This window comes from Myripristis murdjan, chromosome 23, assembly GCF_902150065.1.
Source record: "Myripristis murdjan chromosome 23, fMyrMur1.1, whole genome shotgun sequence".
NCBI classification, from domain to species: domain Eukaryota; kingdom Metazoa; phylum Chordata; class Actinopteri; order Holocentriformes; family Holocentridae; genus Myripristis; species Myripristis murdjan.
Window position 1 is genome coordinate 11,901,393 of NC_044002.1, and position 16,007 is coordinate 11,917,399.

The 16,007-nt window shown below is 42.7% G+C and overlaps 1 protein-coding gene across 1 annotated transcript in view; it reads right to left on the reverse strand.

Annotated features, from left to right (window-relative positions):
- cacna1c (calcium channel, voltage-dependent, L type, alpha 1C subunit) overlaps positions 1–16,007 on the reverse strand; it is a 239,468-nt gene that overhangs the window by 57,334 nt on the left and 166,127 nt on the right. Inside the window, exons 9-10 of the mRNA XM_030046392.1 lie at positions 9,513–9,600; positions 8,917–9,001 (exon numbers count right to left, since the gene is read on the reverse strand). Of these exons, the coding sequence (XP_029902252.1) occupies positions 8,917–9,001; positions 9,513–9,600 (173 nt within the window). The remainder of the gene's footprint in view (positions 1–8,916; positions 9,002–9,512; positions 9,601–16,007) is intronic.

The following is a 16,007-nucleotide window of genomic DNA, read 5'->3' on the forward strand; positions in this document are numbered from 1 at the left end:
CCTCCTGAGGCTAAAGCCTTTTAACCAGCCTGGTGCCTTCTCCTCACTGGAGCTCTGAACTAGTTTAATACCTATTGTTAGAGTAAACCCCAAAGACCTGAGACACAGAGCGAGGGACGGAGATGGAGAGAGCAGGAAGGAAGGGAGAGGAGGAGAAATGGAGGGTGTGAGGAGGAGGAGGAGGAGGAAAGGAGTGAGAAAACATGGAGGGGTCAACCATTTTCATCAGAGGGAGAGATTTCATCTATCAGCTCTCCCCGTGTCAGGCGCACTTTCACTTGAGCTCATGAGGCTGTGTTCAAATATTAAATACTGACACTGGAAATGAAACTGTCATGTAATGATGACAGTAAGACAACTCATACAGAGCCAGCAGGCGACTTGATTAAATATGAGCTACAATTTTCTGCCTAGTAGGAAAACACACAAAGGTAAATGCCATGCTGGTTCCCATTAATTCATAGTAAAAGCTTAAAAAAGCAAAACTGAGTGTGTATGTGTGCGTGGCTAAATAACCTACCAATGATGACCTTAAATCACATATTTACCAAACACCATGCCATTACGTCCAGCAGTCAAATCCAGATAATTCAAGCGGCCACAAAAATTTCAGAAACCAAAACACAAAATGACTTCAGAAGTCCTAAAATTATTTATTTTTTCCCCATCCAATCCTTGTCTTAATATTCAGAACATGAGTTTTCTCATGCAGCTCTGTCATGATTCAGAATATTAATATGATAACATCACATTTTGGCTTTTAGTCTCTCTCTTTTTTCACTAGGCGTTTGTCTCACCGACTGGAAAGAAAAACTGCTTTATAGTGTGTTAGCACCAGTAGGATCTTTTAAGCAGCCTACTGGACTTAAATGCTTTTAATACAAAATATGACAAATGCCCAGTAAAAAGGATTAAAAGACTAAAATCGAACATTTCAAGCTTAATTCTTTGTTTATTATCAGAGCTAGCGGGACTAGCTACAGCGCAGGGACGTTTAGGGTGAGGAATCAGGAGGCGCGACAGGGAGAGGACCATGACATCACACACATTACACACGTTTTGGACGTTATTCATTATGTAAAGTAGTTGTAAATTGTTTTCTGTGGTGACACTGTCCTCTCCTTGTTCCTGTTCAGGTGTATCAGCCAGGTTGGGAACATTTCCTTTCCTAGGAATCCAGGAGGGGAGACCAGCGGCTGCGTCTCAATGCAACAATGCTACTGCCTTTCCTTGTCTCCTTATTCCCCATTCTAGCCCTTTTTCATATATAGCATTACAAAGTTTTGGGCCATGATACACTGTCAAAATTTTAAGGCAATGGAGAGGTTCAATGTAGCCAGCAGCAGGAATAATAATTAGTACTTAGGAGAAAAATCTATGTGGATTATGTAATGGAGCATTAAAGATTAAATATTGAGAAAAAAGAAACCTTATGTCAGATATGGTGGCTAAATTACATGTCTACACTGCTTCATAATCTTGACATACATCATGGCCTTGAAATTAGTTTTATTCCAAAATGTTAGAAAAGGGGACGGAGGAGACAAAGACAAGAGACTCTGCCTCACAGTGTTGGGACACAGCCGCTGTCTGCTTTAGCCTTGAAGCTGTGGAGGAGAGAGAGACGCTTCGGTGCAGGGGAGGGGAGGAGAGGAGAGGAGAGGAGGAGGAATGAGAGAATAGAGCTGAGACAGTTCCTGAAGTAAATTTCCCATTCATTTTGTCCATAGGGGATTTGGTTATTAGCCATAACGATATAAGGCAGACATATCGCAAGCCATCAGAATGTGGAAAAACTGTCTAAGCTCCTGTAGAGTTTGATTTTAAGACGTTATGTTACTTGTGAGATTCCACATTTCGCACAAGCTTTAGTGCGTTCCCACCGGTCTGAGAGGCTGCTGTTCCCATAGAAATACTTCTGCTCCAAAGCTGCACATGGCCGATCGCCAGACTAGAGCAAAGTAACATTATACCACTTTTACACCACCATGCCACTTTTCATTTTTTTTTCCCCCAGCTAAAAAGTGGATGAGACTCTTAAATCAGCAGAACACCACATATTTCACCTCAAGGTTAATTGGTGCGTTTTCTCTGATGTTCCACCCCCGGCAACCATTTACAGCTACAATATGGACAAAAGTCAGAGTCCAGTCCAAAAGATTGTGATTTACTGGTAATTTTGCCATATTACACTGAGGTTAGGATTGTCCACCTAAAATGTAGAGCATGTCCTGTATCAGTGCACCTACGTGGATTATAAATTAGCAGGTAACCCATTTATGACAGTGGAATAAAATGTTGGTTAACCCATTTACACTGAGCTCGACTCCTGGATGGTTAGGTCAGTGTAAATAGGAACCTGTCTCGGTAATTGACACTCCATGATGTCTGTTTTAGGGATTTAAAGAGTGCAATTGCTGTTACATTACTTCATATCATGGTTCATATGGAAGCATTTCTGAATCTATCATAAGTTCCTGTTTGAGCTCGGTTCAAAGCTTAAATTGGGATTTTCTGAAACGTCTATGGAGAAAATGAATTGGGAATTCACCAGGGGCGCTGAAGAAGGAGCAGCTGAAAGAGCTGAGCCCCACAGAGCTAAAAGCCCACAGAGCCCCATAGAGCTGAACATATTTCAGCTCTATGGGGCTAGAGAGAGAGAGAGAGAGAGAGAGAGAGAGAGAGAGAGGAGTGGAGAGAAGAGATAACAGGGAAAGAGGAGAGGGGTATAGCGGAGGAGAGGAGCGGAGAGGGTGCAGTCCGCTTGCATGTCCAGAATCACGTGTCCAGAAAAGCTTTATCTACTGTTGAACCATGCAGACAGACGCACACGCCTTACGGAGGAAAGCCGCGTTTTTCTTCACGGCTCCACGCAGAGACTGAAAACGACGGCTCCTACCTGGGGATAGAGAGCACTGCTCAGCAAGACACACATACACACACACATACACACGGACACACATGGACACACACGGACACACAGAGGCAGATGTGTACTTCCACCAGTACACATTCAGGAACACACGCATACTGTAAATGCAAACACACACACAAATATTTGCATTCAAAATCTCTCTCTGATACACACACCGTTGCAAAGAAATGGAAACCAAATGCATCCCCTCTTTTTACAGACACAGTTTGTTCTAATTTATAATTATAATAACGCCTAGTTGAATCAAAGCCTACCCAATCTCTGTTACGGGACAGGGACAAAAACAGAATTAGAGAGAGGGAGAAAGAAAGGAACGAGGGAGACGGAGGATTCAGGCCGGAGAAAGATGTGGTTCATCTGAAGAAGACAAATGCTCATAACTTCTCTGATGAGCTGTTTCATTGTGTGCTGTTCAGTGCATTTTTTCCTGTCTTACTTTCATTCCCTCTGGGCGATTATTTTCACTGATTGGCCACCTCATATCTCTCTCTCACACCGATAGACTCGATTCTTCCTTATTTTTCCACTCGTGGGACAAAGGTGTGACACATATTGTTGGCTAATAGCAAAGGTCTTTCTAGTATGAAGCTGGATGTCAATTAAACCTTCAATACACATACACACACACACATAAACAAATAATGAGATACACACCTACAGGTACACATCTAGACACAAACAGCCCTCGCAAGAAGGGTTTGGATTCTCATTGGAAAAAACAGGCCATACATATAAATATAGAAATGTTAGATAAAGTGATACGAATGCAAATACACTGAGCACGTTACACAAAATTAGAGACACACACGCACACACACACACACACACACACACACACACAACACAGAGGCGGAGACACAGACATACCATCCTGAGAGTCAGCAGAATGACTGAACCAGGCCAGCTTACTGCTCCTCTTACCAAGGTGAGCTGGAGACACTCCTGCCACAGATAACAACGGCAGGACGCCAAAACAAGGCGGGGACAAGACGGTAGAGGATGAGAGCACGCAAGACACACACACACACACACACACACACACACACACACACACACACACACATATATACATACGCACACACACATAAAGATGAAGACACATGCATACTTTATGCACATAAGATTGAAGGTGACAGTTTGCACATCAGATTCATATCTTGTCAGATGTTCTCTATGTGTGTCTGTGCGTGTGTGTGTGTGTGCGTGTCACTATTATGACTTACTCATGTTGTGTAAAAAATGAAAACGGTGAACTTATACATTCAGAAGCCACACACACCTCCTTCCTGTCCCTAAACATTCACACGAGAACAGCTGAAACAAACAACAACAAATGACAGCTACTGCACCAGCACACCAAACACACCCACACACACACACTGTTTGGATTCATACACTAGTATACTCACACACACACACACCACTCATATTACATCATACATCAATATTATGCTCCCGTTGCTCTTCACGCAGAGATCAAAGGATGGATAGATGAGTGGGAAGGTGTGTGTGTGTGTGTGTGTGGATTTTTGTGTGTTTCGGCCTGTAGTGTGACCTGCCCATGATGTAAAAGTCTATCTGCTTGCTGTCCCTGTTACACACACACACACACACACACACACACACACAGTCCCTCTCCCTCACTCTGTCTTCCTGTTTGTTTGTCTTTCCATCTCAACCTTTATCCTACCCTCCTGTCTCCAACTCTATTCTCTGTCTCACAGCCCTTCTTAGGGTGTGTGTGTGTGTGTGTGTGTGTGTGTGTGTGTGTGCGTGTGTGTGTGTATGTGCGAGTATGTAAAACATCCTGGGCAGTGGGGACGAACTGCCCTCATTCATCTTCCCAGAGGAGGATCCATCCATCAGAGAGAGAGAGCGCGCACTAGACAGAGCGAGTGATTTCCACCTTTTTCACAAATGGAGGGATGATAGATCTTTATAATGCAGGAATGTGGATCATGTATCAATCATTTTTGTCTAACGATACAAAACTGATGGCCTAAATCTATACGTCTTGGTACAAGTAATGGATTGGATCAGTCCTTGGCAGATACCTAAAGTTTTCATCCTCCTAAAATCGTCTTCTAATTGGAAATGTGTGTAAATCCTCACCATCTTTATACACAATACTTGGAGAAAAGAATGATGCATGTGCACTGCCTCACTGTGGTGTGTTTGTTTGTCAGTGTGCCAGTGTCTCACACACACCACTGACCAGTTTTTGACAACACTTGAATGAAGCATCTCATTGCTGCACTCCAGCAGTTTCAAAATTACACTAATTGGCTCAAGGGGGGCGCAACAATTACAGGCGAAAACAAGAAGATTTGTGACTGATTGGCCTTGATGATACTGTAGCAGTGCTGCTGCTTTGTTTTGACATTGTTTATATCGGGGGTTTTCACACATTTTCATGTTCTGGACCACCTAGTTGATTTTCATTAAGCTGATGATAGCCAGTTGAAGTGATTTTGCTCTGGGGACCCTCATATGAAGAGATAATTTGATTTGTTTAAAGTGTTAAATTTGGATTCCATACTTGAACACTGACAAATAGGTTCAAAGTGGTGAGATTAAAACGCAATGTTGACATAATCACTCACACATTTTTTTGTATGATTTGAGTGAATAAAATGGTAATGAAATTCTGAACTATTTCGCTTTTTGATGAGTCCCCTCTGGAAACCCCTCAAGGAGCCCCGGAGGTCCCGGGTGGCACCTGGGTTTCCATGGCTGTGGAGTGTCCATTAGGACAGTCTTCTCTCTCTCTCTCTCTCTCTCTCCTCTATTAAAAAGTGTAAGACCTGGCCTAATGTTATAAACAAAACCATAGATAACCGGTCTAGGGATATGCCTTATAATGACCGTGTTTAATCTATTCAAACAGAGCTGAGTGTTCGACTAAATATTGAAAAGAACAAATTCATGAGAAATGTTTCATTCCAAACATTTCTGCATTTGTCTGTTTTTAAAAGCTCGGACTGCCTGAAATGCATCAGTGATATTTCAAAAGCAAAGATGTTTCTGTCTTCAAAATCACTGTTTTGTCAACAAAGCCAGCAGATTGATAGATGGATTGACTTTGCTACACTTCATGAGATTAGATGATACAATGTTCTTCAAGGATCCCCTATTGTCTTCTTTCTCTCTTTCTTTCTTTCGGTCTTTCAGTCTTTCTGTCTTTCTTTCTTTCTTTCTTTGTCTCGTTCTTTCACACACAGACAATGTCAGCAGAACATTAACGCAGCTCTCAAGGGTTTTGCAACTGAGCCAAAATGCTTAGCTGCACCTGAGCCGGCTGCTCACAGTGATTAGTACTACTGCACACACACACACACACACACACACACACACACATACACACACACACACACACACACACACACACACACACAGAGGCACACACCTTTACACATTTACAAACGCACAGAGGTGCAGTTTAAAGGGAGTGTGTTTAAACTGTGTGTTTCAAAGTGTGTACAGCAAGTGTGTGAAGGCCTCTGTAAAACTGCTCACCTTTTGTGTGTGTGTGTGTGTGTGTGTGTGTGTGTGTGTGTGCTCACTCCTTAAAGATCCATCCCTGTATTGATTAAATTCTTAAAAACTCATCTCTGTTCAACAAAATTGTGAAAATATAAAGAAGTTTTTTTTTTCATTAAAAAATCCCGACATGCCTGAAAATGGCTTAAATGTAACTCTGCACCTATGAATATGCAAATGGACCCGCCTCTGTTCAAATCTCCACCCACCTTCCACCTCTCCGCTGCTCGGATCCCTGCTCACCCTCCACTCTGCTCATCAAACACACAAACCGTACAGAGAAGAGCGAACCGTACAGGGTCACCTACAAGTGGACGTATCAGAATGGCAATATATTTTATGTATCGCTCTCTATAACGTTGGAAACATGACAGCAATACATGACATGAGCCTGCAGCCTGACTAAGTTACCAGTCACAGTCACACTATTTAACTGTGCAGTAATTTTATACCTGAGCAACTTTACAATAATTCAATAGCGCAATACCCAATAGTATATATAGTGTATATAGGTATACTTTTACATATTTCCAATTTCTTATTTCTGTATATATTGTCGAAATATTATTGTAGGATTAATGCACATATTTTTACATTTTGCACTTTTTTTTTTTTTTTTTTTTTTTTTTTAGAAATTTCTTGTACACATATTTTTATATTCTTTGTTTTCCATGTCTGTTTCTTATAAATTCCCTTATATACATGTTTTTCTCTTGAGAATTTGAGCTACTCTGCCTGACCCAGTTTCCCCTTGGGGATCAATAAAGCATTTCTGATTCTGATTCTGATAAACCTTGATCCCGATCGCCAGCTCTGACACGTTACCTGCCTTGTAAAGATAAACAGCCAGATGCTCCTTTAGGAAGAAACACTTTGAACACCACAGAAAGGCATCTGGTGTACTTGGTCAGCTGCTACTGTGTTAGCCAACAATGTCACATTACTTTTGGCAAATAATAACGTAACAGATATTGATTGATTTGTTCAGGATGCAAATAGGTAGTGAGACACTGAGGCTACTGGTTAGCGGTCTGTGAAGTAACAGACTTACATCTTATGTGACCTGCGTCAGTCTTGATTTCTGTGAGGGCAAACAGGAAGTAGCATTTTGATCGGCATCAAGCAAAAACCATGCTATATGATAAATGGATGCAGATTTTCTAGCAAAACACATTAAAAACAGAAAAAAAAACTTTTATGTGTAGTGGGTCTTTAATCTACCACCCTACTGAAGCATCTCTAAGCCAAAGAAATTAATTTTGTCTTTTAACTCTTTTTTTTTTCCCTCAAATCAGTTTTGCACCATCAAATACCTACTGGTAAGGGAACACACACACACACACACACACACATGCATGCACAAACCAAGCACACTTGCATACAAACTGTGCACTGTAAACATACATACATTATTGTGTACTCACAGAAAATAACACACACTTATTTCCCACACTCATTCCTCCATAAATCCTTGTCTTGCTAGCATCTCTCTCTCTCTCTCTCTCCCTCTCCCTCTCTCTCTCTCTCTCTCTCTCTCTGTGTGTGTGTGTATATGCCTCCTGTGTTTATTTTCTCCCTAAACTGTCTGTCTTCTCTGAGACTGAGGCTCCAGGTGAGGAGAGGCCAGTGCTCTGCTCTGTCAACCCAGGAAATGGAGCTCCATCCTGGGGAGAAGATTGCCAGGGTTTGGGCGTCTGGCTGACCCTCTGGAAGTATTGTCGAGGGTTACTGTATATCCTTCTTTTGAGTGTGTGTGTGTGTGTACGTCTCTCTCTGAAATCAAGTATGCACATTGCTGGCGGAGTAAGGATGTGTTTACATGTGTGTGTATTGTTTGTGTGTGCCCAGAGGCTATGCAGTCTGATACATTACCATAATATCTAAACAGGTTTCAACCCCAGGAGGATTCTCAGCCAAAACACACAGACAGTATTAACACCTTCTCAGTCAGTCAGTCAATCAGCAGGCAGGAATTACTGGTCCCCCTCAAACGTGTGTGTGTGTGTGTGTGTGTGTGTGTGTGTGTGTGTGTGTGTGTATGTGTAGGTGAGCGTACTGGCTGTGTGCCACCACTCTAGGATGGAGACTGCAGTTACATTACCTATACACTGCATTAAGTATACGCCAAGTACTAGAGGATGACTCTATCATTAAGCGCACACACACAGACACACAGATACACACACACGCATACTCGTACACACTTACACTTTGACAACTATCCCCAAAAACTACACACACAAACACGCAGCCACTGCGACTGTAATAAATAGTTGCTCTTGCTGTCTAACTCTCACACAAACAGACACACACACACAAATCGTACCTGCCAATTGCTTAACAACAATGAAACATGTACAGTCATCACCACAACAATTGCACATGTACACACACAAACACACACAAACACACACACACACTCCACCCGCCGGTGTACTCACGATTTCTGGGTTTGTCGTCGTCCATGCCCTCCTCTTCATTCTCTGGGTCGATGTCCTCAGCCTGAGTGATCCAATCTAGATAGCCCTACACACACACACACACACACACACACACACACACTTTTGATTAACACTACAAACACAACATCACATTCATTTGCTGACTGTTTTTAATTTTGGAAATCAAAAAATTCAGCCTTCACACCACAACTCCGCTCTCTGCACAAACTAGTGTTGCTAGATTTTCTAAATCATGCAAGGAGGTGTGACTACATTTCATTCGATGGCTTCAGACTTGTCTTAAATCCCCATAATCCACTGGGCTTTACGCCTTGTTAGTGCTAAATGCCATTCAAAATTTCATGAAGTAAAAGCAACAAGATGATTTATTTAATCCCTCATGTCTAGTGGCCTCGCCGAAATTCATCAATGGCCACTTAAGGATTTTGGCTTCCGTTCTGATAGAGAGTGACAATAATGCTGGCTGGATCTTATCAGCGGGGCCGGAGATTGTTACGTCCCTTCGTGAGGAGCTTGAATAAAACGCGCGCACACACACACACACACACACACACACACGAATACACCAGGCCTACCTTGAGATCCTCCTCCAGTTGCTGCTTTTCTCTGAGTTTCTGGAAGTCTCCACGGGCCTTGGCTTTCTCCCTCTCCTTGGAAAACTCTCTGAGTAGAGAAGAGAGGAAAAGACAGATGGAGCGATGGGGGGATAGAGGAGTGAAGGAAGATATGGAGGGAGAGCGGAAGATGTTGGAAGGATGGAAAGACAGATTGAGAGACAGAGAAGGGGAGAGAAAAAGAGAGAATCTGAAGATCTTGACAAGTGAAGTAATACAGAGCCATAAGACAACATTTTGACAATAGCACTAATAGACAGAACATTATTTTTCACTGATAGCCCATTTGGAAGAAGAAGGGAAAACCTGCTAAAGAGAGAAAAAGTGAAGTGAAAGAAGCTGTGCCAAGAAGAAAAGGTGTTAGCAGACAAATACAGACAGGAAAGCACATCCAGACAAGTGACCAGACTCGCGTCATTAGTTATGACGACGAGCAAGAAAGGTTAGACTGCAAGGGAAGACAAATCTCTATTCCTGGCCGCAACCCTGCGTTGAAAAATCTGGCTTTCACTTAACACCCTTCTAATTAGAAAAACTCCCTCTGTGACTAAAGATTTGTGATGGACAAAAACAAGGAGGGATGTTTTTGGCAGGATTTCCTTGCACATTAGGTCCTTTTTCAGGTTGCTGTTCACACATGCTGCCTGTCACAAATGTCTTGTTAAATGCAAATGTGCGTTTGAAGCAGAGAGGACAGAGGTGACTGTTCCGCTCCTGCCGTATAGAACCCATAAGACCATGACGGACACCACCAAAGGTGATTTCGTAGCAATGCAGCCACACTTTCTGGTTCATAACTTCCAGCACGGCAATGAAATAAATCACATTTTGGTGGTGAAAGTTCAGTCTGTCCACAATTCAGTCGCAGCGTCTGCAGAACACCCCGCAGGTCTGTCTCTTGATCCCACAGACCGAGGTCTTTGTTTTGTGATTTCTCATCTCGTCCTATCTATTTTCTTGCCCTTTATCTGGGATACTTTTGCAGTCACAACAGGGCGAGCAGAGTGGTGCAGATGTCCCTTTTTCCCTGCGACTTCTTCCAATTCCTCTTTTGGGATCCCCAAGCGCTCCCGGGCCAGCTGGGAGATGTAATCCCTCCAGCGTGTCCCGGGACTGCCCCGGGGTCTCCTCCCAGCCGGTCATGTCTGGTACACCCCCAAAGGGAGGTGCCTGTGGGGGCATCCGTACCAGCTGAGCCACCACAACTGGCTCCCCTCGGCGCGGCAGAGCAGTGGCTTAACACCGAGGTCCTGCCGGATCGCTGAGCGCCTCAACCTGCACCCCGGCCTCATTTTTTCGGTCACTACCTAGAGCTCGTGAGTGCAGGTGAGGATGGGAACACAGATCGACTGGTAAATCGGAGCTTTGCTTTGTGCTTCAGTTCTCTCCTGACCACCGGGGTCAAATACAATGCTAACAATTTTTCACGTTCAGAAATCCTGACTGAACAGTTCAAATCAGGGAATATTACATGTGATTTAATATTGCATTCAGTCTTGAAATTTGCCTAAAAGCAAACTAAGAAATCTGCCTGTAAGCTGAGATCATTACGTGTATATTGAATATGATGTTTACTTTTACTTGACTGCTAAAACACTTTGTTAAACTTTGTATTCCAAAAAAACCTTACTTTTGTACTTTACTGATTTTCAAGGTAATGCTTCAGAAAAATTCATGGGATTTCTTTGGCGATGTGGATCCTGGAGACAAAAATAAAATAAAATAAAATATCTAAAACAATGTTAGGAGAACGGGGAATACTGGGATGATGAAACCCGGTGAAATAAGTTCCAGGTGTCAGGAGGGAAGAGAGAATTAAGAAACATTTGATTAAAAGCTTCACTTGGGGAAGGGCAAAGTCAGGCTAGAGCCAGAGCCGTATATAGACAGAGTTCGTCCAAAGAGAATACATTTGGAGGAGAGATGACAGGAAACGCCTGCATGTTCAGAAGGGTACAACTTCATGTGCCAGCATCCATGACAAGTAAACTCAGCAATAAATATGTCAAAAAGTGGAGAGTGCCATTTCCACATCTGCTTGATACATATTTATCGTTACCGCATGCAAGTGTAACAACCAGCTCAGCAGCCAATCACAGCCGGTGGTCAGAGGACGGAGGTCGAATGAGGAGACTCAAATCAAACAGACCCAGCTGACCACCGCATCTAGCATCCCCTACTAGTCGGATAATAATAATAATAATAATAATAATAATAATAACAATAATGATAATAATTTAGTCTCAAGGCCTGTTTGAATGCACAGGTGAGACTCAGTTTCAGTACGACTGTGATTGGTGGAGGTAATCATTTATACTTTTTATATTTCAGGACAAGTTTTAAAAAGACTAGAGATGGGAAGGAATCATGATGGTTCACTCACTGGCTCTTTCTGTCATCATTTCTGGAAAAAATGAGCAGACTTTGGTGCCAAAACTTATTTTTTTCACTTTTTTTTTCTTCCGCTAGAAAAGTACACAAGGCTTATTTGTTTGGGCATCATATTTGAAATATATATGATTTCGGCAACAATGGGGCATGTGTATTATAGATCTTTTTGAAAAATATTTTTTCAGGTCATCTGAGTGCAACTTGATGAAGTAGACTGATGGTCTTTAAATGGCCAAGTTGGTAAAAGTTTTCCTCTGTGTCATGTATGGAAGGGACGCATTTGCTTTGGTTAGCTAAAACAATGAATGCAATGTATATAACATTAACTGTTGAATTTATATTGAATTTATGTGAAGTAACAGAACTACAACCACAAGAGGAATAACTAAAAATAGCTTTTCATATGAGGTCCATACCAGGTTTTGCAGATCTCCTCCTTCCCCTGACTTTTTTTGTTCGAGTCATGAAATCACTGGAGGGGCCTTTAACTTCACAATGCTGATTACATAGAGTAACTTAACATTATGCGGTGATGTTTTTCCTCTGCAGGCATGAAATCTTAATTGTGAAGAAGTGGCAGCGTGACATCCATCATACAACTGTGCTGCGTAAAGACAGAGCAACCTCGAGCCTTCCAGGCAGATGTTCTCACCTCTTCTCTCATATACAAGAGAAACGTATTTCGCTGCGTATTTTCCTCATGAATTTGTCCCCTCTAGAGCAGATTAGTGGTGATTACGCATGACAGCGACAATGATGTTAAAGTGACTTTGTTCAAAACAGGAGATGAATGCCACTTTCCTTCAGAGGTGTAGGCAATATCCTGCAGGCATCTTGCAAAAAAAAAAAAAAAAAAAAACTTTTATTGGCAAAATGTCACCTTTACGTGACTGGAGTAAAAAAAAAAAAGTGTAATGAGACTTTTAAGAAAAACCATACAGCTTACACAGCAAACAACCATCCTTTCAAATAATATCATTTCTTCTGAATGCATTTTAATCGTTATTATAAGATCAATACACAGACTATTATAATTAAACGCGAGTAATGGAACAGAGGACACTTTGCCACTTTCAGCGATTTTTACAGTCAGTCTTTGAGTCGGGACAAAGCTTATAGAGGCTCCATACCTACAAAGCTGTAATATAAAAAGAGGTAATCAGATGTGTGTACGTGACGTGAGACCCGGGGGGAATTATAGAGCTAAAGATCAGCACGGCAAACTGTGTGCGCACACATACACATACACACACACACACACACACAGAGAACACAGATCAATGAGCATCAAGACAAACAACTATTGTCTCATTCGTCAGAACATTAGCAGGCAACCCGATACTATTGATCTGTGTACTTGTGTGTGTGTGTGTGTGTGTGTGTGTGTGGGAAAGAGACTCAGAGAATTCAGCTTAACTCCGAGCATTCTTCCATTTCATCCATTAGTTTGCCACTTCCATCCTTTCATTTTGCTCTCCTCTGGCCATCTCCGTCCTGCACTGTCTCTGAAATCCTTCACCCGTCCTGCATCCATCTCTCTCCCTCGGCATCTCCTTCACTTTTCACTCTCCTCCCCTCGCTGTCAGTCCTAAATCTCTCTTTCTTCCCGTCTCTTTACATATTACACCACGTCCGGAGCAAAACAATCCCACCCCATGTCTCTGTCTCTCTTTCATTTCTTGTTTAGCCATTAGTTATTATGCCAACCCGAGACCGCACACATACACAGAAGCAGTTGGTAAAAGGTCAGGCTGTGTAGTCTGTTGACAGCATCATTAGTCAGAAGTCAGACAAACAGTCAGACAGCCAAACCCCCCCAAGCTGTTTGGACCAGATAGACCTCTATTATTTTTCCCACGATGCTATTTGCCACAATAGCATGGGCATTAAGAGTCAGATTCAGGCCAGTCAGTCAGGGGTGAGATGCTCTACTCCTCTGCACCTGTTTGCCATCAAGCTTCATCTTGGCCCGCATCACCTGAGAAAAACCATCGCAGGCAGTAAATGATGCACTATTGTGCAAATATGAGGCTCAGCTGAGAATCTCCTCACAATTCCCCTAATTTTCTCTGAGCACTCAGAAGGAATTATACACCATTACAGCAAATGCGGCGTGGGACAGCAGAAAATCTCTACTTACTTATATCGGCGTATCTATCCACCAAAGTTGCGAGTTTTTTTTTTTTTTTTTTTAATCTTTTGCAAACTCTCAATTGTTAAAGTATTTATGCAAAGTCCACTTACACATTTGTACATTTGGATTTATTTGCTCAAGTCTTTTCTACCTATTCCCAAACGATGACACACAACTGCAAGCTGCACGGAGTTTGTCAACATCCTTACACACAACGTGACTCTCATTTGATGTGATTTGAGGCTGCGTGTCCACTGGGAGTTTCGATTTACAGCGCTGGGTTATTTTTCTCCTTATTCTGAACGGTGAGGACGGTGTGCTGCTTGTGTGTGTTGTTCAGTGATCACTGCTATGAGCGCTGTAGTGAACGACGTATTTGTACCAGGCCAGGAGTGTCCCCTTATGGTTAGAGAGGCTATCACCTGAGGGTCTCAAATTCAGTGTGCCCTGCCCGCTCACTACTTTTCAATCCTGTCCTCTACAGCCAGAAACAACAGAGAAAACTGCAGACAAAGGCAAGAAGAACAGAAAAGCGGCATAAAGGGGCGAGAGAGGGAAGTTAGTTGTTTTTATTTTGTTTCAGTGACCTTTGACCCCGCCCTTACCCGCTCAACACCCCCAGAACCAAGTTTAGCACAAAGAAGGATCCGATGATGATTAAGGTGACAAAATAGACCCAGGGCCAGCTGTTCCCCACTGCATCATTCACCTGGGAGCAGGAGGGATGGAGGGAAGGAGGAGATGGAGTGAAGTGATGGATGGAGGGAGGGGAGGAGATGAGATGTGAGGGGAGAAGTGGAGTGGCGATGACAGAGGGACACAGGAATAATGTAGGAGGAGGAAAGAGAGGACAGGAAAGGAGGAGATGGAAAAAAATGTAGGGAAGGGAGGGAGTTAGATCCTTGGTGCATGTTCAGGACAGATGAACCCGTTTGCTAAACCAAGGTCCCGGCCGGGATCATGGAGCGTTCATAGTATTTGTCAAAGTCGTGCTCGGTGAGATCCCGCAGCACAGCTTGCCACATGAGACAAATGTTTGGCCAGCTGTGTGGCTGAAGTGGGCCTGGTAATTGTTCAGAGATGTATTAGTTGATTTAGGAGACGGATTAAAGATCGTCAGAGAATGACAGAGGGCTATGAACGCTCCACGCGAGCAACAGAACAGCCCGCTTTCGTCCTGATTATTAGCGCAAAGAGCCTGAGCGGACGTATTTCTGTGGAGAGAGAAGATTAGAAGATTTAAAACCGTTTCATTCAGCCGAGGTCCTCTCAGATCGGTTCAGTTCAGGCTGAATCACTGTGCTGAAAAGACAATAATGTTAATACAGACGCTGTGACAGACTCCATGCAGCAAGACTCCAGTGGACCGGACTTCATTCATCACTGCCTTCAGGAGAAAGGACTCCCTACTCTGTATAATTACAGTGCTTTAGCTTTTGATCAATCATGTACGTCATAATTTTTATTTTTTCCTGTTTTTTCCCCCCAGTTTCCCATAATCAGTAAAATCTGGAAAACTGGTATCCCACTTGAGCTACTATTGTCATTATTATTGTTATCATTATTACTATTATTGAGATTATTGATATTAAACTCTTGCTATTCACATAATTTCTGTAGCAGCACTGTTACAGACCCCTGGAAGAATAGCTGCTTCCTATTCAAAGCACCTTTCCATCCCATAATTTCCTTGGTTAATGCCTAGTTACCTTGGAGATTCCAGTCTGTCCTTAGAAGAACCGTTTTTTTTTTTCTGCTGTGTTTTCCCTGTTGTGTACGTTTTTTTAGTGTTCCACCTCCACGGCTGACCTGAGGGGTGAATTATTTATACCCCAGTACGTCCCTACAGGCCGGGTGGTGCTTGTACTAAAACAGCGTGACTTGGCAGAGCAGAGTAAAAACAGCACCCAGCCCACCTGCTGGAGCAGCAT